The sequence below is a fragment of the Hordeum vulgare genome, chromosome 2H (assembly GCF_904849725.1).
Source record: "Hordeum vulgare subsp. vulgare chromosome 2H, MorexV3_pseudomolecules_assembly, whole genome shotgun sequence".
In the NCBI taxonomy this organism is placed as follows: domain Eukaryota; kingdom Viridiplantae; phylum Streptophyta; class Magnoliopsida; order Poales; family Poaceae; genus Hordeum; species Hordeum vulgare.
In genome coordinates this window covers 109,995,178-110,020,633 of record NC_058519.1, presented here as the reverse complement: position 1 = coordinate 110,020,633, position 25,456 = coordinate 109,995,178, and the positions used below count along the sequence as shown (strand labels likewise).

The 25,456-nt window shown below is 46.7% G+C and overlaps 1 protein-coding gene across 1 annotated transcript; it reads right to left on the bottom strand.

Annotated features, from left to right (window-relative positions):
- Positions 1–21,664: 21,664 nt before the first annotated feature.
- On the bottom strand, positions 21,665–23,897 carry LOC123429720 (cytochrome P450 78A5-like). Its single transcript, XM_045113727.1, has 2 exons — positions 22,854–23,897; positions 21,665–22,728 (listed from the first exon to the last, which is right to left on the bottom strand). Exons 1-2 carry the CDS (start codon positions 23,802–23,804, stop codon positions 22,135–22,137), a joined length of 1,545 nt encoding a protein of 514 aa, XP_044969662.1. The 5' UTR covers positions 23,805–23,897; the 3' UTR covers positions 21,665–22,134.
- Positions 23,898–25,456: the final 1,559 nt, after the last annotated feature.

Below are 25,456 nucleotides of genomic sequence, written 5' to 3'. Positions count from 1 at the left end.
CACTAGAACGCGCCCTTTTAAACCATTCATGTCTAGCGCGAATTTGGGCGATTCTTTCTTTGCTCTCATTCATGGAGATACGCATAGCTTTCAAAGTTTCATCCAAGTTGATCTTGGGAGGAGCGCATCTAACTTTCAAAGCATCAATATCACAAGACATCCTATCAACGCTCTTAGCCAAATCATCTATTTTGAGTAGTTTTTGCTCTATGGACGCATTGAAAATATTTTGAGAGTTGATGAACTCTTTGATATTACTCTCTAGATCAGAGGGTAATTTGTTATGATTTCCATAAGTGTTGCCATAGGAATTGCCATAATTGTTAGAGGAGTTACTAGGAAAAGGCCTAGGAACATAGTTTCCTCTAAAAGCATTGTTGTTGCCAAAATTGTTCCTACCAACAAAATTCACGTCCAAACTAGCGTTGCTACTCTCAATCAAAGAAGATAGTGGCATGTCATTAGGATCTACGGTAGCGTTTCTACTAGCAACCAAATTCATCAACTCGTCCATCTTAGCACTGAGCGAGTTAATCTCTTCTATAGCATGCACCTTTTTGCTAGCAGGCGACCGTTCAGTGTGCCACTGAGAGTAGTTCGTCATGATGTTGTCTAAGAGCTTTGTGGCTTCCCCTAACATGATTTACATGAACGTTCCACCTGAGGCGGAGTCCAAGATATTGCGAGAAGTGAAATTCAAGCCAGCGTAAAAGATTTGTATAATCATCCACAAACTCAAGCCATGAGCGGGACAATTTCTAATCATAAGCTTCACCCTCTCCCAAGATTGTGCAACATGTTCATGATCAAGTTGCTTGAAATTCATGATATCGTTACGTAAGGAGATGATCTTAGCCGGCGGAAAACACTTGGATATGTAAGCATCTTTGCACCTATCCCAAGAATCGATACTATTTTTAGGCAAAGAAGAAAACCAAATTTTTGCGCGATCTCGCAACGAGAAAGGAAAAAGTTTCAACTTAATCACGTCATTATCCACATCTCTTTTCTTTTGCATATCACAAAGCTCGATGAAGGTATTGAGATGGGATGCGGCATCTTCACTAGGAAGGCTAGAGAACTGCTCTTTCATAACAAGATTCAGCAGAGCTGCGTTGATTTCATATGATTCCCCACTAGTGGCGGGAGCAAGCGGAGTACTAATAAAATCATTATTACTCGTGCTCGAGAAGTCACAAAGTTTGGTGTTTTCAGACATGATGTCTTCAACAAACAAACAAGCACACAAGCAAGCAAGAAAACCGGCAAAGGCGAAAGAAAACGGCGAAGGAGAAAGGCAAAAGAAAACGGCAAATGTGAAGTGGGGGAGAGGAAAACGAGAGGCAACTCACAACAAAAGTAAATGCAAGAGAAGAGTTTGTGAGACCTACTTGGATAGATCTTGATTTCTCCTCCTCGGCAACGGCACCAGAAATAGGCACGTTGTTGGGAAATTATCTTGACGTGCTCCTCCCCGACAACGGCGCCATAAATACTTATAATGGCTGCTGTGTATCCCCAGCAACGGCGCCATAAATACTTCTGTTGGCTGATGTGTATCCCTTGCAACGGCGCCAGAATTAGTTGTGTCGACGGCACCAGGAATCCTTCAGCTGCGGCTACGCCTTAAGGGACTTCCTAGGCAAGTATGCAAAGGATTTCCCCGTGGCCTTGGAGCCTTGCGTTGGTGTTCCCTCGAAGCGGAAAGGGTGATGCAGCACAGTGACGGTAAGTATTTTCCTCAGTTTGAGAACCAAGGTATCAACCCGGTGGAAGAGTATCTCAAGATCCTGTACAAACACAAAAAGTTTGCACCCAACGCTATGAAGGGGTTGTCAATCCCTTATGGATTGTTTGCCAAGTGAGAACTTAAAGCAACAAAGTAACAAAGCAAAGTAAAAGCGGAGGTGTAAACGATGGATGTGAATAGACCCGGGGGCCGTAGTGTTTACTAGTGGCTTCTCTCATGAAAGCAAGTAGATGGTGGGTGAACAAATTACTGTCGAGCAATTGATAGAACTATGCAGAGTCGTGACGATATCTATGCAATGATTGTTTCTATAGGCATCACGTCCGAAACAAGTAGACCGGTACTTTCTGCATCTACTACTATTACTCCACACGTCGACCGCTATCGAGCACGCATCTAGTGTATTAAGTCCATAAGAACAGAGTAACGCCTTAAGCAAGATGACATGATGTAGAGGGATAATCTCAAACCAATGATAATACCCCCATCTTTTTACCCTTGATGGCAACTGCTTGATGTGTGCCTTGCTGCCCCTACTGTCACTGGGAAAGGTCACCACAAGGCAGAACCCAAAACCAAGCACTTCTCCCATTGCAAGAATCATAGATCTAGTTGGCCAAACAAAACCCAAGACTCGGAGAGACTTACAAGGATATCAAATCATGCATATAAGAAATCAGCAAAGACTCAAATATATATCATAGATAATCTGATCACAAGTCCACAATTCATCGGATCTCAACAAACACACCGTCAAAGAATATTACATCGGATAGATCTCCATGAAGATCATGGAGAACTTTGTATTGAGGATCCAAGAGACAGAAGAAGCCATCTAGCTACTAACTACGGACCCGTAGGTCTGAAGTGAACTACTCACGAGTCATTGGAGGGGCGATGATGATGATGAAGAAGCCCTCCACCTCCAAAGTCCCCTCCGGCAGGGCGCCGGGAAGGGTCTTCACATGAGATCTCGCGGAAACGGAAGCTTGCAGCGGCGGAAAAGTATTTTCGAGGCTCCCCTGATTTTTTGTAGAATATTTGGGAATATATAGGCGCAAGACCTAGGTCAGGGGGAGGCCAGGGAGGCCACAAGCCTGCCCACCGCCGCCTCCCCCTGGTGGCGGAGTGGGGTCTTGTGGGCTCCCTGGAGCCCACCTGGCTTGGCCCAAAAGCTCCTTGGTCTTCTTTCATTTGAGAAAAAAATCATTTCGGGGTTTTTATTCCGTTTGAACTTCGTTCCAAAATCAGATCTGAAAAGAGTCAAAAGCACGGAAAAAACAGGAACTGGCACTTGGCACTGAATCAATAAGTTAGTCCCAAAAAAGATATAAAAGGTACATAAAACAACCAAAGAAGACAAGATAACAACGTGAAACCATCAAAAATTATAGATACGTTTGAGACGTATCAGTGGGGCAGTGAGCTGGTGCAGCAGTAAGCAAGAAGTCGTGGCAGCATCTGTTGGAAATATGCCCTAGAGGCAATAATAAATTAGTTATTATTATATTTCTTAGTTCATGATAATCGTTTATTATCCATGCTATAATTGTATTGATTGGAAACACAATACTTGTGTGGATACATAGACAAAACACTGTCCCTAGTAAGCCTCTAGTTGACTAGCTTGTTGATCAAAGATGGTCAAGGTTTCCTGGCCATAGGCAAGTGTTGTCACTTGATAACGGGATCACATCATTAGGAGAATCATGTGATGGACTAGACCCAAACTAATAGACGTAGCATGTTGATCGTGTCATTTTGTTGCTACTGTTTTCTGCGTGTCAAGTATTTATTCCTATGACCATGAGATCATATAACTTACTAACACCCGAGGAATACTTTGTGTGTATCAAACGTCGCAACGTAACTGGGTGACTATAAAGATGCTCTACAGGTATCTCCGAAGGTGTTCGTTAAGTTAGTATGGATCGAGACTGGGATTTGTCACTCCGTGTGACGGAGAGGTATCTCGGGGCCCACTCGGTAATACAACATCACACACAAGCCTTGCAAGCAGTGTAACTTAGTGTAAGTTGCGGGATCTTGTATTACGGAACGAGTAAAGAGACTTGCCGGTAAACGAGATTGAAATAGGTATGCGGATACTGACGATCGAATCTCGGGCAAGTAACATACCGAAGGACAAAGGGAATGACATACGGGATTATATGAATCCTTGGCACTGAGGTTCAAACGATAAGATCTTCGTAGAATATGTAGGATCCAATATGGGCATCCAGGTCCCGCTATTGGATATTGACCGAGGAGTCTCTCGGGTCATGTCTACATAGTTCTCGAACCCGCAGGGTCTGCACACTTAAGGTTCGACGTTGTTTTATGCGTATTTGAGTTATATGGTTGGTTACCGAATATTGTTCGGAGTCCCGGATGAGATCCAGGACGTCACGAGGAGCTCCGGAATGGTCCGGAGGTAAAGATTGATATATAGGAAGTCCTGTTTTGGTCACCGGAAAAGTTTCGGGCTCATCGGTAGTGTACCGGGAGTGCCGGGAGGGGTGCCGGGGACCATCGGGAGGGGTGTCACGCCCCAAGGGGTCTCATGGGCTATGGGAAGAGATAAACCAGCCCCTAGTGGGCTGGAATAAGTTCCCACTAAGGCCCATAAGGTTTAAGAAGGAAAAAACACAAGGTGGAAAGAGTTTCCAAGTGGGAAGGTGGAATCCTACTCCAAGTAGGATTGGAGTAGGACTCCTCCACCTCCAATTTCGGCCAAACCTTGAGGGTTTGAGGCTGCCTCTTCCCTCCCCCTCCCTCCTATATATACTAAGGTATTAGGGCTGATTTGAGACAACTTTTGCCACGGCAGCCCGACCACATACCTCCACGGTTTTTCCTCTAGATCGCGTTTCTGCGGAGCTCGGGCGGAGCCCTGCTGAGACAAGGTCATCACCAACCTCCGGAGCGCCGTCACGCTGCCGGAGAACTCTTCTACCTCTCCGTCTCTCTTGCTGGATCAAGAAGGCCGAGATCATCGTCGAGCTGTACGTGTGCTGAACGCGGAGGTGTCGTCCGTTCGGTACTAGATCGTGGGACTGATTGCGGGATTGTTCGCAGGGCTGATCGAGGGACGTGAGGACGTTCCACTACATCAACCGCGTTCTCTAACGCTTCTGCTGTACGGTCTACGAGGGTACGTAGATCACTCATCCCCTCTCGTAGATGGACATCACCATGATAGGTCTTCGTGCGCGTAGGAAATTTTTTGTTTCCCATGCGACATTCCCCAACAGTGGCATCATGAGCTAGGTTCATGCGTAGATGTCTTCTCGAGTAGAACACAAAAGTTTTTGTGGGCGGGGATGTGCGTTTTGCTGCCCTCCTTAGTCTTTTCTTGATTCCGCGGTATTGTTGGATTGAAGCGGCTTGGACCGACATTACTCGTACGCTTACGAGAGACTGGTTTCATCGCTACGAGTAACCCCGTTGCTCAAAGATGACTGGCAAGTGTCGGTTTCTCCAACTTTAGTTGAATCGGATTTGACCGAAGAGGTCCTTGGATGAGGTTAAATAGCAACTCATATATCTCCGTTGTGGTGTTTGCGTAAGTAAGATACGATCCTACTAGATACCCATGGTCACCACGTAAAACATGCAACAACAAAATTAGAGGACGTCTAACTTGTTTTTGCAGGGTATGCTTGTGATGTGATATGGCCAACGATGTGATGTGATATATTGGATGTATGAGATGATCATGTTGTAATAGATAATATCGACTTGCACGTCGATGGTACGGCAACCGGTAGGAGCCATAGGGTTGTCTTTATACTAACGTTTGTGCTTGCAGATGCGTTTACTATTTTGCTAGGATGTAGCTTTAGTAGTAATAGCATGAGTAGCACGACAACCCCGATGGCAACACGTTGATGGATGATCATGGTGTGGCGCCGGTGACAAGAAGATCGTGCCGGTGCTTTGGTGATGAAGATCAAGAAGCACGTGATGATGGCCATATCATGTCACTTATGAATTGCATGTGATGTTAATCCTTTTATGCACCTTATTTTGCTTAGAACGACGGTAGCATTATGAGGTGATCTCTCACTAAAATTTCAAGATGAAATTGTGTTCTCCCCGACTGTGCACCGTTGCTACAGTTCGTCGTTTCGAGACACCACGTGATGATCGGGTGTGATAGACTCAACGTTCACATACAACGGGTGCAAAACAGTTGCGCACGCGGAACACTCGGGTTAAGCTTGACGAGCCTAGCATGTGCAGACATGGCCTCGGAACACATGAGACCGAAAGGTCGAGCATGAATTGTATAGTTGATATGATTAGCATAGAGATGCTTACCACTGAAACTATTCTCGACTCACGTGATGATCGGACTTGAGATAGTGGATTTGGATCATGTACCACTCAAATGACTAGAGAGATGTACTTTTTGAGTGGGAGTTCTTAAGTAATATGATTAATTGAACTAATTGTCATGAACATAGTCTAATGGTCTTTGCGAATTACGATGTAGCTTGCGCTATAGCTCTACTGTTTTTATATGTTCCTAGAGAAAATTTAGTTGAAAGTTGATAGTAGCAAACTTTGCAGACTAAGTCTGTAAAACCGAGGATTGTCCTCGTTGCTACGCAGAAGGCTTATGTCCTTAATGCACCACTCGGTGTGCTGCACCTCGAGCGTCGTCTGTGGATGCTATGAACATCCGACATACACGTTTCTGATGACTACACGATAGTTCAGTGCAAAATACTTAATGGCTTAGAAGCAAGGCGCCGAAAACGTTGTAAAACGTCACGGAACATAAGTGATGTTCTAAAGAGATGAAATTGTGATTTCATGCTTGTGCCCTTGTTAAGAGGTACGAGACCTCCGACAAGATTCTTTCTCCACAAAGTAAAGGAGAAAGGCTCAATTGTTGAGCATGTGCTCGGATTGTCTGAGTACGACAATCGCTTGAATCAAGTGGGAGTTAATCTTCCAGATGAGATAGTGATAGTTCTCCAAAGTCACTGTCACCAAGCTGTGAGAGCTTCGTGATGAACTATAACATATCAAGGATAGATACAATGATCCTTGAGCGATTCGCGATGTTTGACACTGCGAAAGTAGAAATCAAGAAGGAGCATCAATAGTTGATGGTTTGTAAAACCACTAAGTTTCAAGAAAGGCAAGGGCTAGAAGGGATACTTCGTGAAACGGCAAAACAGTTGCTGCACTAATGAAGAGACCCAAGATTAAACCCAAACCCGAGACTAAGTGCTTCTGTAATGAGGGGAACAGTCACTGAGGCGGAGCAACTCTAGATACTTGGTAGATAAGAAGGCTGGCAAAAGTCAAGAGAAATATGTTAGATATGCATGATGTTGATGTGTACTTTACTAGTACTCCTAGTAGCATAAGGGTATTGGATACCGGTTCGGTTGCTAAGTGATTAGTAACACGAAATGAAAGCTACGGCATAAACGGAGACTAGCTAAAGGCGAGGTGACGATACGTGTTGGAAGTGTTTCCAAGGTTGATATGATCAAACGTCGCACGCTCCCTCTACCATCGGGATTGGTGTTAAACCTAAATAATTGTTATTTGGTGCTTGCGTTAAGCATGAACATGATTGGATCGTGTTTATTGCAATACGATTATTCATTTAAAGAGAATAATGGTTACTCTATTTTCTTGAATATTCACCTTCAATGGTTTATTGAATCTCGATCATAGTGTTACACATGTTCATAATATTGGTGCCAAAAGATACGAGTTAATGATGATAGTACCACTTACTTGTGGCACAGCCGCTTGAGTCATGTTAGTATAAATTGCATGAAGAGGCTCCATGCTGATGGATCTTTGTACTCACCTGATTTTGAATCACTAGTGACATGAAAATCATACCACATGAGCAAGGCCTAGTTTTCATTGAGATGAAACAAGATAGTAACTTGTTGGAAGTGATACATTTTGATGTATGCAGTCCAATGGGTGCTGAGGCACGCAGTGGATATCATTATGTTCTTACTTCAATGACGATTTAAGTAGATGCAAGAGTATTTACTTAACGAATCACAAGTCTGAAATATTGAAAAGTTTAATTCTGTTTCAGAGTGAAGTTCGTCGTAACAAAAGGATAAACTGTCTACGATATGATCATAGAAATGAATATCTGAGTTACGAGTTTTGGTACGCAGTTAAGACAATGTGGAAATTGTTTCGCAGTTCATGCCACCTGGAACATCATAGTGTGATGATGTGTCTGAACGTCATAGCCACGCACTATTTGGTATGGTGCATACTATGATGTCTCTTATCGAATTACCACTATCGTTTATGGGTTATGCATTAGAGACAACCGCACTCACTTTAAATAGGGCACCGCGTATTTCCGTTGAGATGACACAGTATAGACTGAGGTTTAGAGAAATCTAAACTGTCGTTTCTTGAAAGTTTGGGGCTTCGACACTTATGTGAAAAAGTTTCAGTCTGATAAGCTCGAACCCAAAGCGGAAAAATGCATCTTCATAGGATATCCAAAACAGTTGGGTACATCTCCTATCTCAGATCCAAAAGCAAAGTGTTTGTTTCTAGAAACGGATCCTTTCTCGAGGAAAGGTTTCTCTCGAAAGAATTGAGTGGGAGAGTGGTAGAACTTGATGAGGTTGTTGAACCATCACTTCAACCAGTGTGTAGCAGGGCGCAGGAAGTTGTTCCTGTGGTGCCTACACCAATTGAAGTGGAAGCTGATGATGGTGATCATCGAGCATCAGATCAAGTTACTACAAGCCTCGTAGGTTGACAAGGTCGCGTACTACTACAGAGTGGTACGATAACCCTGTCTTGGAAGTCATGTTGTTGAGCAACAGTGAACCTACGAGTTATGGAGAAAGCGATGGTGGGCCCAGATTCCGACAAATGGCTGGAAGCCATGAAATCCGAGAGAGGATCCATGTATGAAAACAAAGTGTAGACTTTGGTAGAACTACTTGATGGTCATAGGACTATTGAGTAAAAATGGATCTTTAAAGGAAGACAGACGATGATGGTGATAAGTCACTATTAAGAAAAGCTCGACTTGTCGCAAAGATGTTTTCGACAAGATCAAACAAGTTGACTATGATGAGACTTTCTCACTCGTAGCGATGCTAAAGGTCTGTTAGAATTATGTTAGTTGTTGATGCATTATTTATGAAATATTGCATGTAGGATGTCAAAACATTGTTTTCTCAACGGTTTCCTTGAGAAAACATTGTATGTGATACAACCAGAAGGTTTTGTCGATCCTAAAGATACTAGCAAGTATGCAAGCTCCAGTGATCCTTCAATGGACTGGTGCAAGCATCTCGGAGTTGGAATATACACTTTGATGAGATGATCAAAGATTTTGGGTTTGTACAAGGTTTATGAGAAACTTGTATTTCCAAAGAAGTGAGTGGGAGCACTGTAGAATTTATGATAAGTGTATGTGGTAGACATATTGTTGATCAGAAGTAATGTAGAATTTCTGTAAAGCATATAAGGTTGTTTGAAAGGAGTTTTCAAAGGAATACCTGGATTGAGCTACTTGAACGTTGAGCATCAAAGATCTATGGAGATAGATCAAAAGTGCTTAATGGAAGTTTCGACAAGATACATGCCTTGACAAGTTTTTGAAGGAGTTCAAAATAGATCAGCAAAGAAGGAGTTCTTGGTTGCGTTGTGAGGTGTGAATTTGAGTAAGACTCAAAACCCGACCCCGGCAGAATAAAGAGAATAGACGAAGGTCGTCTTCTATGCCTTAGCCGTAGAATCTAAAGTATGCCATGCTGTGTACCGCACCTGATGTGTGCCTTGACTCAAAGTATGTTGAGAGGTACAGAGAGTGATCCATGATTGAATCACTAGCAGCGGTCAAAATTTATCCTTAGTAACTAATGGACTAAGGAATTTTTCTCGATTATGGAGGTGGTTAAAGAGTTCGTCATAAAAGGTTACGTCGATGCAAGCTTTGACACTAATCCGATTAACTATGAGTAGTGAAACGAATTCATATAGTAGAGTAGATATTTGGAGCATTTCCGAATAGCACGTAGTAGCAGCATCTATAAGATGACATAAAGATTTGTAAAGAACGCACGGATCTGAAAGTTTCAGAACCGTTGACTAAAACCTCTCTCACGAGCAAGACGTGACCAGACCCCAGAACTATATGGGTGTTGGATTCGTTGGAATCACATGGTGATGTGAACTAGATTATTGACTCTAGTGCAAGTGGGAGACTTTGGAAATATGCCCTAGAGGCAATAATAAATTAGTTATTATTATATTTCTTAGTTCATGATAATCGTTTATTATCCATGCTATAATTGTATTGATTGGAAACACAATACTTGTGTGGATACATAGACAAAACACTGTCCCTAGTAAGCCTCTAGTTGACTAGCTTGTTGATCAAAGATGGTCAAGGTTTCCTGGCCATAGGCAAGTGTTGTCACTTGATAACGGGATCACATCATTAGGAGAATCATGTGATGGACTAGACCCAAACTAATAGACGTAGCATGTTGATCGTGTCATTTTGTTGCTACTGTTTTCTGCGTGTCAAGTATTTATTCCTATGACCATGAGATCGTATAACTTACTAACACCCGAGGAATACTTTGTGTGTATCAAACGTCGCAACGTAACTGGGTGACTATAAAGATGCTCTACAGGTATCTCCGAAGGTGTTCGTTAAGTTAGTATGGATCGAGACTGGGATTTGTCACTCCGTGTGACGGAGAGGTATCTCGGGGCCCACTCGGTAATACAACATCACACACAAGCCTTGCAAGCAGTGTAACTTAGTGTAAGTTGCGGGATCTTGTATTACGGAACGAGTAAAGAGACTTGCCGGTAAACGAGATTGAAATAGGTATGCGGATACTGACGATCGAATCTCGGGCAAGTAACATACCGAAGGACAAAGGGAATGACATACGGGATTATATGAATCCTTGGCACTGAGGTTCAAACGATAAGATCTTCGTAGAATATGTAGGATCCAATATGGGCATCCAGGTCCCGCTATTGGATATTGACCGAGGAGTCTCTCGGGTCATGTCTACATAGTTCTCGAACCCGCAGGGTCTGCACACTTAAGGTTCGACGTTGTTTTATGCGTATTTGAGTTATATGGTTGGTTACCGAATATTGTTCGGAGTCCCGGATGAGATCCAGGACGTCACGAGGAGCTCCGGAATGGTCCGGAGGTAAAGATTGATATATAGGAAGTCCTGTTTTGGTCACCGGAAAAGTTTCGGGCTCATCGGTAGTGTACCGGGAGTGCCGGGAGGGGTGCCGGGGACCATCGGGAGGGGTGTCACGCCCCAAGGGGTCTCATGGGCTATGGGAAGAGATAAACCAGCCCCTAGTGGGCTGGAATAAGTTCCCACTAAGGCCCATAAGGTTTAAGAAGGAAAAAAACACAAGGTGGAAAGAGTTTCCAAGTGGGAAGGTGGAATCCTACTCCAAGTAGGATTGGAGTAGGACTCCTCCACCTCCAATTTCGGCCAAACCTTGAGGGTTTGAGGCTGCCTCTTCCCTCCCCCTCCCTCCTATATATACTAAGGTATTAGGGCTGATTTGAGACAACTTTTGCCACGGCAGCCCGACCACATACCTCCACGGTTTTTCCTCTAGATCGCGTTTCTGCGGAGCTCGGGCGGAGCCCTGCTGAGACAAGGTCATCACCAACCTCCGGAGCGCCGTCACGCTGCCGGAGAACTCTTCTACCTCTCCGTCTCTCTTGCTGGATCAAGAAGGCCGAGATCATCGTCGAGCTGTACGTGTGCTGAACGCGGAGGTGTCGTCCGTTCGGTACTAGATCGTGGGACTGATTGCGGGATTGTTCGCGGGGCTGATCGAGGGACGTGAGGACGTTCCACTACATCAACCGCGTTCTCTAACGCTTCTGCTGTACGGTCTACGAGGGTACGTAGATCACTCATCCCCTCTCGTAGATGGACATCACCATGATAGGTCTTCGTGCGCGTAGGAAATTTTTTGTTTCCCATGCGACGTTCCCCAACAACATCTACATGTGAAGCGGAGTACATAGCTGCTTCAGAAGCGGCTCATGAAGGAATTTGGATGAAGGAGCTCATCACCGACCTTGGAGTGGTTCCAAGCGCGCCGGGTCCAATGACACTCTTCTGTGATAACACTGGGGCCATTGCCATAGCCAAGGAGCCCAGGTTTCACCGGAAGACGAAGCACATCAAACGCCGCTACAACTCCATCCAGGACCAAGTCCAGAGTGGAGTAATAGAGATTTGTAAAGTACATACGGATCTGAATGTTGCACACCCGTTGACTAAACCTCTTCCTCGAGCAAAACATGATCAACACCATAATGCTATGGGTGTTCGATACATCACAATGTAACTAGATTATTGACTCTAGTGCAAGTGGGAGACTGTTAGAAATATGCCCTAGAGGCAATATTAAAATGGTTATTATCATATTTCCTTGTTCATGATAATCGTCTATTGTTCATGCTATAGTTGTATTAACAGGAAACAGTAATACATGTGTGAATAAATAGATCATAATGTGTCCCTAGCAAGCCTCTAGTTGGCTAGCTCGTTGATCAATAGATGATCATGGTTTCCTGATCATGGACATTAGATGTCATTGATAACGGGATCACATCATTGGGAGAATGATGTGATGGACAAGACCCAATCCTAAGCATAGCACTAGATCGTATTGTTCGTATGCTAAAGCTTTTCTAATGTCAAGTGTCTTTTCCTTCGACCATGAGATTGTGCAACTCCCGGATACCGTATGAGTGCTTTGGGTGTATCAAACGTCACAACGTAACTGGGTGACTATAAAGGTGCACTACGGGTACCTCTGAAAGTGTCTGTTGGGTTGGTACGAATCGAGATCGGGATTTGTCACTCCATGTGACGGAGAGGTATCTCTGGGCCCACTCGGTAGAACATCATCATGGGCTCAATGTGACTAAGGAATTAGTCACCCAATGACGTGCTACGGAACGAGTAAATAGACTTACCGGTAACGAGATTGAACAAGGTCTAGGCATACCGACGATCGAATCTCGGGCAAGTTCTATACCGACACACAAAGGGAATTGTATACGGGATTGATTGAATCCTTGACATCGTTGTTCATCCGATGAGATCATCGTGAAACGTGTGGAAGCCACCATGGGTATCCAAATCCCACTAATGGTTATGTGCCGGAGAACGTCTCGGTCATGTCTGCATGCTTCCCGAACCCGTAGGGTCTACACACTTAAGGTTCGATGACGCTAGGGTTATAGGGAAATGTCATACGAGGTTACCGAAAGTTGTTCGGAGTCCGGGATGAGATCTAGTACATCACAAGGAGCTCCAGAATGGTCCGGAGGTAAAGATTGATATATAGGATGGATGGTTTTGGACACCAGAAATGTTTCGGACATCACCGGTAGCGTACCGGGACCACCAGAAATGGTCCCCGGGGTCCATCGGGAGGGGCCACCAGGCCCAAGAGGTAGCATGGGCCAAAAGGTGGAGGGCAACCAGCCCAAAGTGGGCTGGTGCGCCTCCCACAAAGGGGCCCAAGGCGCAGGAGGTGGAGAGGGGGGGAACCCTAGGGGTGCGCCACCCCCTCCCCCTGCCCTGGCCGCCGCACCTCCCATCTGGGGGGCTGCCGCACCACCTAGGGTGGGAACCCTAGGGGTGGCACCCCCTCCCCTCCTCCTATATATAGTGGGGGTTTTGGGGCTGTTTCGCACACGGTTTTCCCTCTCCCTCGGCGCAGCCCTGCTCCCCTCCTTCCTCCTCTCCCACGGTGCTTGGCGAAGCCCTGCCGAGAGACCTCGTCTCTCCATCGACAGCACGCCGTCGTGCTGCCGGAGATCTTCCCCAACCTCTCCCTCCTCCTTGCTGGATCAAGGTGCGGGAGACGTCACCGGGCTGCACGTGTGTTGAACACGGAGGTGCCGTGGTTCGGCACTAGATCGGAATCACACCGCGATCTGAATCGCCGCGAGTATGACTCCATCAATCGCGTTCTAGCAACTCTTCCGCTTAGCGATCTTCAAAGGTATGAAGATGCACTCACCCCTCTCTCGTTGCTGGTCTCTCCATAGGAAGATCTGAATATGCCTAGGAAACTTTTTGAATTTATGCTACGTTACCCAAGAGTTGTCACTATACACCTCATTGTCGACGTTGTTGCTGAGATCTCCGCCTGTGTCGTGCGCGTCGTTGTCTCTATCTCCTTATGACCTATCCGCGTCGTCACCGGTGTCAGCACCATGATGATCACTACCATTGTGGTCACCTTGGTTGGGCATCTTGCCAACCACCTGGACGTCCTCTCCTGCATCATCGTGAGTTGGAAATTCAAGTGTGAGTATGTTACTCTTTAGAGCACCATCGTCTGCTACGCTCCAATTCCACACTTGGTTTTCTTCAAACACAACGTCGCATAAAATCCGTAGACGCTTGGTTTGTGGATCGTAGAAGCGGTATGCCTTGGTGCCGGAACTCCTCTCGTATCCGATGAACACCATCTTGGTGCTACGATCGGCAAGCTTTGAGGGATGCGGCTCCGTCGTCTTCACATGTGCCACGCACCCAACCGTCCGTAGATGAGACACATTCGGCTTACGTCCGTAAATTGCTTCATACAGAGTCTTGCCGATCACCGCCTTTGCTGAAGCTCGGTTGAGAAGATAGACCGTCGTCGAGACAACTTCTCCCCAAAAGGTCCCTGGCAAGTTCTTGTTCTTGAGTAAATTCCTATCCATGTCAACGACGGTTCGATTGCGCCTTTCAACAACCCTAGACATCTCAGAGTTCACTCTCCGTCTACTTCACCTCCCATCCACACGCTTCGATTCGATGGTCGGCGACGGAAGCAGATCCGACGGGTCGAACGTCGATGTGGAGGAGGTGACCCCCCGCATCACGTTGTGTCGGTCGTTGTAGGAACAAGGCGCCCCCGACTGCATCCTCCAGGCCCTCGCACGCCGACGGAGCGCCGGCGACGTCGCATGTCATTCTCGCAAGGTGCGTAGCTCCGGTCGCTCCCGCTCTGGGAGGTCTGCTCCAGGTCAGGTATGCCGCCCACCTCCACCACATTCTGCTCCAGAAGCGGTGCCCGACGTTCCTGCTCCACCGATGTTCGTGCTCCACCGATGTCACTATCGCTCCGACGAGGACGACAGCGATGTCTCCACCACGTCCGGCTGCGATGATGACGACGCCGCTCCACCGCACGCCGACGCCTTCACGGAGGAGGGGCACATCGGCGTGAACGACTGGAAAGGGAAGGGGGCGATGAGGAAATGGTGATTTCCTCCGCCCTTCCCCTTTTTTCATATTTTAATTATGCTTAAGTAGTTTATAGTATGAATTTGCTGATGAACGATGATCATTTTGGTCGACGAAGCAATCTGGTGTGATGAAAGATGTTGATCTTTGATTTTACGTAGCATTGTATGCGTTTGTATGGATATGAAGGATGCAGATGTTAAAGGTAAAAAATAAGGCGCGTCCGGTCAGTGCCCCGCGGACGCACAGATGTTGATGCTCTAGCAAAACATAGGAACACATAGTCTCGAATTAGTAACCAAATTTATATTATCGCATTTCAACTAAACGTCACAAATGTTTTTCACCTGATTTCAATCATCCCATTTCAAGCACAATGCCAACTTCCAAACCGGACATTGATCTTATAAAAAAAATTCGATAAGGATTGATCTTATAACTGAACATAAAATAACTGTTAAGGTATGGGGATAGCGCCAAAGGAGCCCCTTGATTTGTTTTTCCTGGGAGAAGGTCTAGCCAATATTGGCCACCCCTGGCTAAAGCCCTTTCGTTTGTGGGAGAGAGTGGATTGATGATGAGACGATGTCCATGGACGAAAACAAGCATGTCACGACTTACTTTCTCCGGGACAAGACACAAGACTAATCGGGAGCATTATCAGCAGGAGCATGTGATTTTGCGATATCTTTGCCATCGTTCTCTATCTCACCCACACCTGAAGATTGTGCCAATCATGAGATGATGACCCCCACTCGCCCCTGTTTCCAACTAAGTTCCGTCTCTATTAGTGGCATAAACTATACCACCTACAGCACTGAGCACAATTTCTTTCCATCTAGGGAAAGTGCGTGCACACGCCTCGGCCTCACAAATATTATTTTTCTTCGTTGGAAAAGTGAGATATCTTATGAGAATATGGCAGGCAGGGAAAGGGAGGGAAACTTTTGGAACCTGAGTGTGTATATACCTTATAAATAAACAGAAAATAGTGATTTAACAAAAAATCAAAAAAATATAAAAATATTTTTGAAATAATTTTGACCTTTTATTCTACTTGTAAGAAAAAATCCATAAAAATATTATACTTTGATATTTTTTTCAAAAAAGATATTTTTCAGTCAAAATAGTACGAATAGTGACCTATAATTGTCTTTTCGCCCAGAAGTTAATGTTTATTTTTTTCGTAAAAATTTATACACTAGTGCAAAACAAAGTCAAATTTAATCTCAAAATACTTTAAAACTATTTTGACTTTTTAATTAATTATTAAAAAAATCCTCATATAGAATGCGTATACAACGAAGAACCAAACTGTATTTCCCGCAGGGAAGGGAAGGGTCCTAGAATCATGCCCCAAACCACTAGGGCATCTCCAAAGCATACCCTTAAAAAGCTCCCGTCCATTCGGACCGAGCTGTTCGCATAAATTTTGTCATGTAATACGATCATCAGTTTGTGTTTGATGGTTTGTATTCTCGAAAATTGAGGGGGCTTTGTGGGGCCTAGACCGTCACTACGTAGGACTCTAACATCCCAGCCCACTTAAATCGTCATTTGCAGACAACTTTTTTTCTACTTCATCTCTGTTTTCCTCTTGCTTGCATTCCCACCCTCATCGTTCGACATCATCGATGTACCTCTTCGGCTGTCGTCTAGGTATCTTCATATGTCCACAACCCACACACATGTGTTTGCCCGTCACGGACTACGCCACCGCCACTAGGATCCGTCTGTAGCCAGATACCTTCTCCACGTGTGTCGATGCCGTCCACGACGAACACCGCGCCCAACAGGTATTCGGTCGAATGCCATAAAACCTTTTTGTTGAACTTTTTGTTGTTTTCTAGAGTAAGCACGATGAAAAGGGTACTCGATGCTGGAGGATGGGTTGTTGTATGGTGTGTAAAAGGTTGTACTGGACTTTGTAGGCATCAGGCAAGGGGGCTTGATGTTTTGCAAAATGTGTGTGTTTCGTTTCTTGAGCAAAAACAATTCACGCCCTACGACGCCCACATGATTCATGATCCATCGGCGATACACCACCTCCAACATTATCATGAAGTTTTGCATTGCATTGAATGAGTGGAAACAATATGGCCATCGGGCTACTCATCCTTGTAATGGTAAATTAATTGGTTCGTTCAATGTTTTAACTTGATGACGATCATGTTGTATATCCCGTATGTGTTACCATGATGTACTAGAGAAAGAGGGCAGATCATTTATATCATATGTTGTTGGACGAAGCTCAAGTACAACAGTGCATGGAGGACTTGTACCAATTCAGACTTGCGTATCACTGAATATGAAATCAATGAATTCAGAAAGCTTTTTTGACCATCCAGTTATTCCGTATGTAATATTTGCATTCAAACTATTGTTGTACTAGAAATTTACAAGCTATTTATGGATGAATTATGTTTTTTAGTATTATTTTGAGTGTTGCGGATAGAAGAAAAATGGTGAAAAATTTGGGGATATGATTGGATGACCAATTTTCATATTCGTGTCCGTAGACAAATATTGTGTTCATTTTAGGGGACGGTGGTGGAGATGCCCTTACCACCTCCTTTTGTCCTGGCTACCGAATTTCTCCAAGCATTTTATGGGTGAGGACACTTTGAAGAGATGAGATAGCAGATGGTATATACGTATGTAGTCTAGCTAGAAACAGAAGAAAAGAAAACAGAAAATCTGGTAAGAGCATCTTCAGCTTGACAAATTCCAGAGTCCATCTTCAGTTTGATAAACTCCAGAGTCCATCTTCCAGAAACTTCTTGGGCGCCCCGCTGCGTGAAGATTTTGCACAGCTTGAAGATTTTTCTGTCAACGGCATCCTGATGCCTGGCTCAGAGTAACTAACTAGATGGACCAATAACGGCATGTATAGTTTGTTGCGCTGACTCACACACACGCAAATGCTAGCATCCAGACCACGACCACGCGTCGCCTCCTCGAGCGAGGCGACCGGGGGCTGCCCTCTCTTCTCCTCCCAACGCCTCCCCTCCTCCTTACCCCCTCCCGCCGTCGCCGACATAGGCCACCAAGCCTTGCCCGCATGGTGCCGCCTACGGTGGCTCCGTCGCCCCCTCCCTTCCCGCGCGGCGTTACGGATCGGGTTGTGGTGGCTGGCAGCATAGCACCTAGGCCGGCGACTACGCGGCGTCTCGGGTGGCGAGGCGGTGGTGGCACAACTGCTTGATTGCGGGTGACACAATGGCTAATGGCGGCTCCCTCCCGGCTCAGATATGTGCCCTTTTGGGCCTCATCTGGGTCTGGGGCGAGTTTGACTTGGGCTCTCATGCGTCCTCTTCGGCGAACAGAGGGGTGGTTTGTGCGGGGGGTGGCGGAGACTATGGCCCGCTGTTGGGAGCTTCACGATCCTGTTTCGGGCTCGGTCGGGCAAAGGGTGCCTGGTTTGCTCCAGATTTGCGTCCGGTCGATTTTCGTCGAGGGCGGTGGATCTTGTCCCCTCCGACGTGGCTGCTAATTGTGTCGCTCCTCGTTCCCGGCTGCTTCCTCTTGACCCCGTCGGTCTCGCTTTTCTTGCCATGATGAGATGGCGATGGTGACTCCAAGATCGTGGTGGCGCACATTGGTGGGCGGCAAGTATGATGGAACATGATGGATCGCCCGTGGTCGTGGTTGCTTGGCGGTTGGGAGAAATCCTTGTCGGCATGACCGGCACCGACACGACGACGCGCATCTTGAAGGGCGTCATATATGCACCTCCCCCATGCCCCTCCGCGTACTGGGGGAGACCCTATGACATGTCCGGATAGCAGCGTTGTTGTCGTCACGTCCCTTCTTGAAGGTGTTGCTTGTATGCGGCGTTCTGGATTGCTAGAGTGTGGTGGAATTCTTTGGTGGCCGCAGCGGTTGTGAGTCATTATCGTTTTTGTTGATCGAAGGTTGTTGACATTATTTTATCTGTCGTTTTTTTGTTTGGACGTGTTTGTGCTGAAGCCATAACAGTTGTATAATATGATTCAATGTTGGTACGGTTATTTTATAATATAAATCGGGAAAAATGCTTTCCATAAAAAAATGCTGGCATCCTGCATGAAGACGAGCCAATCAGACTATCCACACTTTTTTTTCAAAACGGAGGCAAAATATTTGCCTCATTCATTAAATAAGAGAGAAGAGTTTTAGAGTGTTACAACGGACCCCAAACCGCGACATGACAATTACTCACGCACCACAATACACCCTAACTCCCTAGCACCCGTGATAACCCAAAGCTTGGCGACGTCAATGAAATTTCCCAGGAGGACCGGGCGCACTCTTGTGTCGAAAGACCGGAGCGTTACACTCGTTCCATACTGTCCAAGAGACAAGTATTGTCGAGGAGACAAGAGCACGTCGGTTCGGGTTCGTCGGATCAGTCCGCTTATCCCACCATTCCAAGACGGAACCATCCAAATGCCAAGAGGAGGTGTCTATGTGCGCCAACGAAAAACTTTGGATGGCCGAGTTCCAAAGGCAAATTTTGTAGCGACATTTGGAGAAGAGGTGTGCACCAGTTTCGTTCTCCCTCCTGCAGAGAGTGCAAAGCCCATAGTTTTCCCTACCGCACCGCTCCAATATGTCAGCGGTCCAGACCGGTCTTGAATAGCCAACCAAGTGAAAAAACTGATTTTGGGAGGGCCCCAAACTTTCCAGATCATGAAGTCCATGGGTGAGAGCGTCAACCCAAGAAACTGGGCCTTATAGGCGGAGGCCGCCGAGTATACCCCGTCGTTCACGTGCTTCCAGATAATATCATCGTCGGAATGTTCATCCATGTGCAGGTCATGAACAAGAATCCATAGAGTGAAGAATTGGCGGATGAGGTCACCTGAGACAACAATGTTGCTGTTGAGCTTCGGAATCCAAGCATTTCCATTTAGTGCCTCACGAACTTTTCGGTTCTTGTGTGTGGATGCCTCGAAGATTAAAGGAGCGATATCCTTAGGCTTTCGTCCAAGAAGCCACGGGGAGTCCTAGAAAGGTGTTTTTGCCCCGTTGCCCAAAATGATGGTGGTTGAGGCATAAAAAAAGTCCATATCATCCTTCGTGCATGAGTTCCCGAGCCCCACCCATAGTCTGTTTGGCTCCTTCCACTCAAACCATGGCCATCTGAGATGTAGAGCTCGGGCAAACTTGCAAGATTGAAGGACCCAAGACCTCCGTATTCCTTGGGGCGGCAGACCATCTCCCAATTCACGTTGCATTGGCTCCCGTCGTCCTGTCCGATCCGGACCAAAGAAAAGCCCTCTCTAATTTGTTGATGTTCTGAAGAGAACGCGTCGGCACGATGAGAGGCGTAATGGCATAGACCGCCTGAGAGGCAATGACCGACTTGACAAGAGCCGTGCGTCCGATGGTGGTGAAATTTTGCCCATCCCAAGTGGCAAGCTTAGTGGCCGCTTTGTCCTCAAGGTATTGGAAGTCCATCGTCTTTAGCTCCCAGACGAGAGTGGCGGGCCTAGATATTTCACCGGGAATGAGGCCCTAGACACCGGCATGCCTCTCAGAATGTGGTCCAAGCCGATGCGAGCGCATCTAATAGGGATGACTGAGCTCATGTGAAAATTGGTGCGCAGACCCGTGACCTCGCCAAAGCCCTTCATGATGGTGGAGAGGTTGTCAATGTCCCTCTTAATTGGAGCCATGAAGATAGCTGCGTCATCCGCATACAGGGAGGTTCTCATCATAGCGCCGCCTCCGCGAATCTTATGCAGGAGACCTTTGGTAGTGGCAAGCTCTAGAATTTGATGAAGTGGGTCGATGGCAAGCACAAACATCAGCGGGGAGAGCGGGTCCCCTTGACGGAACCCTTTACCATGCTTGACTGGAGACATGTGAATACCATTAAGAAGGAAGCGCGAGGATGACGAGCAAAGCAGCGCGGCCACCCATTCTCTGAATTTGCTAGGGAATCCCTTGCGTTGTAGAAGGTCAAGAATGAATTCCCATTTGACCGAGTCGAAGGCCTTCGAAATGTCAAGCAGATGACGCAACGTTGTCTTCACTTACATGTGATCCGAATCCGATGTTTCGAATACAATCAAAGGGTCAAAATGTAAGCAAATTATCATATTAGAGCATCTACATTACCAATATGATCCCTTAAACGCCCATCGTTCATACAACCACGTTCCTCATTTTCTTCTTCATATGTCTTGGTGAAGAGAAACAAATAAATAAATAAAGAAAAGTACAGGTGGTCCGGGGTGAGGTCGCGTCCCATGTAACGGACTAACTGAACGTGTCCGTGAGCTCTTATATCCTCCTCATATTTGAAATGGATATCAAAGTTCATGAACAATCCAAACATATAGGGATGATATGAGGTGTCCGGTTGAGTTAATTTTTTCATTCTCTTTTGTTTGGTCACTGATCGGATACGTCCGGAGACGTATGTAGGATCATTTGAGGGGGTCCGGATGTAGATGCTCTTAAAACATACTCTCATAATATTAAAACGTTCTGACACTTAACACAAAAACCTCATGACACATCACTGATAAGGCGCAGGTGGAGCACACTAACATGCACGGGCACGAGTTCTGATGCACAAGTCGTTACGCGCAAACCATCTCACCCTTGCGCTGACCAGCAACAACACAGAGCTAATCGTCGATCAACAAAAGTGCACAAATGTTTCACGGATTCAATAATATCCAAATCTCACTACTACTACCACTCACGGAGTAGTAATATCCTTGACGCACGACACGACTACGACATGACAGTTGATAGCTCACGCTCACAGACACCAGATGCTTCTCCCCAACAAAAACACATTACTAATAACTCCCCATCTAGAAGACCAAAATTACCCTATCAAGACGGCATGCATGAATGCTTGCTGGCCTCGAGCAGGAGTAACCCATTACCCATAGGAGTAGCTTCCTTCAATGGCTAACGGATCGGCCGCACGAGACAGAGCTAGCTAGCCGTGCATGGAGATGACCAAAAAGTAGACCCTGGTACGCTAGCCTCCAACGGCTAGCCAATAAAAGTAGGCAATAAAGCAAGTAACGCTGGCGCTGGCGCCGCCGCCGACAGGCTAGGTAACGTAGACGGCGGCGGCAGCATGCAGCTCTGGCCCTAGCGAGCGACGGCCTTGCAGACCAGCGGCGTGGCCATCTCCAGTGACATCTTGAGGCGCTCTGACAGGTCGACGCTCCCCGAGGGAGCCCACTCGAACCGGTGAAGCAGCTGCGCGAGCCAGAGGTGGACGGTGGCGAGGGCCAGCATCTTCCCGGGGCACACGCGCCGCCCGGCGCCGAACGGGGCCAGGCGGAGGTCGCTGCCCAGCACGCTCACGTCCTCCTCCATGAACCGCTCCGGCCGGAACAGCTCCGGCTCGGGCCACACCGCCGCGTCGTGCGCGATGGCCCACATGTTCACCATCGCCGTCGTGCCGGCCGGCACGAGGTGGCCGCCGACGTGCGCGTCGTGCACGGCCAGCCGCGCCCATGAGAGGAGCGGGCCCGGCGGGTGCATGCGCAGCGTCTCCTTGACGATGCACTGGATGTAGGGGAGCCTCGACACGTCCTCGTCCGTCACGGCCCTGCCCCGGCCCACCACGGCGTCAAGCTCCGCCCGGGCCTTCGACTGGATCTCCGGGTGCAGCACCATCCTCGCCATAATCCACTCCATCAAGATCGCCACCGTGTCCGTCCCTCTAAAGATCATCTCCTGAAACGTACAACCCATATTAAGAAACGCACGAGGACGACTTGAATGCAATCAGTCGTACTCTGGATCTATTTGTCGGTATGCTTGTAGAATGTAGAGTACTCCAGAGTTTCGCCGAGCCTTACCCAAAGAACGGCGATCATGTCGGACTCTGACATCTTGTCTTCTCCGTCGAGGCCGAGGAGCACATCGACGAAGTCGCCGGAGAGCTCATCCGCAATGCCTGATGCACTGTCGCGCCTCGCCTTGTGCTCCTGTATGATGTTACCGACGTACGCCTCCACTTGCCGGACTAACCTGTTGCACCGGCGCCGCACGCCCTGGAGATCGAGGCACTTGAGGAATGGCAGGTGATCTGCCCAGTTGAACGTGCCGAGGAGGTCGTACCCTTCGTTTACCATCTCCTCCACAACGACTCCTTCTTGGCTTGTGAAGTCGTCGTAGCGCTTGCCGAAGACGACGGCCATGACGTGGTTGAGGGACGCCGCGTGCAGGAACCTCCGAGGAGCGACCTCGCCGTGGCGGGCCATGATGGAGGCGACGTCGCCGAGCATGCGCGCCCCAATAGAGGAACGGTGGGGTGCGGAGGCCGCCACACGGCGAGGGCCGAAGAGGTGCGCCGCGGCGAGACGGCGCAGCGCACGCCAGTGCGCGTCGCCCGACGGGGCAAAACCCATGGCGCGGTGGAAGAGGAGGTGGCGCGCCGCGTCCTTCACCGGCCGGTCGCCGAACGCCGGGTTGACGAGTATCTCACGCGCCGTATCTTGCCTGCTCGACACGACGACGCGGGTGAGGCCGACGGAGAAGGACATCAATGCCGCGCCGCCGCGGACGGAGCGTGACAGCGTAGCCATGACGCGGTGCGCCACGGGGCTGGAGAGCGCGGTGACCACGCCCGGTGGGCCTGGCGGCGGGCGACGGCAGAGTGACAAAGCCCACGCCGGACCGCCCGGTGACAGCCACAGGAGGGAGGCGGCGAGGAGGAGCACGGCGAGAAGGGGTGGGAGCAGGGTGGTAGCCGGGAGGAAGAGCAAGAGGAGGGAGTCCTCCGGGCCGGTAACCATGGAAAGATCCATGGTAAGTGCTTGGCGTGGGATTCTTGAGGAGTTTTGTTTCTTTGGCACCGAGGGATTCTTGAGAAGTTCCCTGCAAGGAAAGGGTTCGAAGGTGTGAGGCTGAGATGAGAAGGAGTGGGCATTTAAATAGGCAAACACTTAAATTGCAAATGAGTTCTCTTAATTATTACCATGCGTTTTAGTACGTACAACGTGATACGGGAAATAATGAATTTTCTTTGACACCGAGACTGATCGTAATTGGAGTATTATAAGTAATACTCTCTCCATTCCAAAATATAAGTCTTTTTAAATTCTTTATTAGGGACTACTTCCTCTGTTCCTAAATACTCTCTCTGTCCTAATAGTTTCATCAACTACATACAAAGTAAAATGAGTGAATTTATAATCTAAAATATGTCTATGTACATCTGTATGTAGTCTTTTAATGGAACCTTTAAAAAGACTTATATTTAGGAACGGAGGGAGTATATACGAAGTAAAATGAGTGAATGTACACTCTAAAGTATGTCTATATACATTTATATATAGTCTTTTAATGAAACCTCTAAAAAGATTTATATTTAAAAACGAAGGGAGTATCATGCATGTCAATTAAAAAGTAAGATTATTTGATGATGTGACACACAATTAAATGAGGAAAAAGAGGATGAGGTATCATATTATGATACCGTACTCATATTAAATATTCTACTACTTTATGTACTCATGCATGTCAATTAATAAGGCAGCCTATATGCTAACTTATTATATTATTCATTACGAAAGTAGTATCATTAGCCCTGTTTGGATACTCTAACTCGGTTAGAGGTTAGAGTTAGATTCTAATTCTAGACTAACCCTAAACTAACTTTAATCAAAGGCGTGTTTGGATGGAAGAGTTAGATTGTCAATAAATGCATTTTTTTCCAATCGTTTGGCTCCTTTATTTAGGATTTTGTATGGTGGAGATAGAGGGAAAAGTAACTTTTTCTGGACCCCACCTAACTCTAACCCAAGTAAGCACCTTTTGGATGGGTTAGTTTTTTTGGATAGGTTAGATGCATCTAACCAACTCTAACCCTCATGTTTGAATGTTTTAGGATTAGTTCGGTTCAATCTAACCAACTCTAACTCTAATCCATGGATCGAAAAAGAATTATTATACTAGTATATAATATTCTTCATTACACGTAGCGTGAGGGAATCTTGAGAAGTTCCTTGCAAGGAAAGGGTTCGAAGGTGTGAGGCTGAGATGAGGAAGGCGATTGGGCGTTTAAATAGGCAAATGAATTCTCTTAATTACCAAGAATTTTAATACAACGTGATACGGGAAATAATGACTTTTCTTTGGCATTGAGGGATTCTTGAAAAGTTTCTTGCAAGGAAATGGTTCGAAGGTGTGAGGCTGAGACGAGGAAAGGCGAGTGGGCGTTTAAATTGGCAAATGAATTCTCTTAATTACACGTGATACGGGAAATAATGAATATTCTTTGGCACTAAAGGATTCTTGAGAAGCAAGGAAAGGGTTCGAAGGTGTGAGGCTGGGATGAGGAAGGCGAGTGGGTATTTAAATAGGCAAACATTTAAATTGGCGAATGAATTTTCTTAATTACCAGGCGTTTTAGTACAACGTGAGATGGGAAATTACCAGGCGTTTTAGTACAACGTGA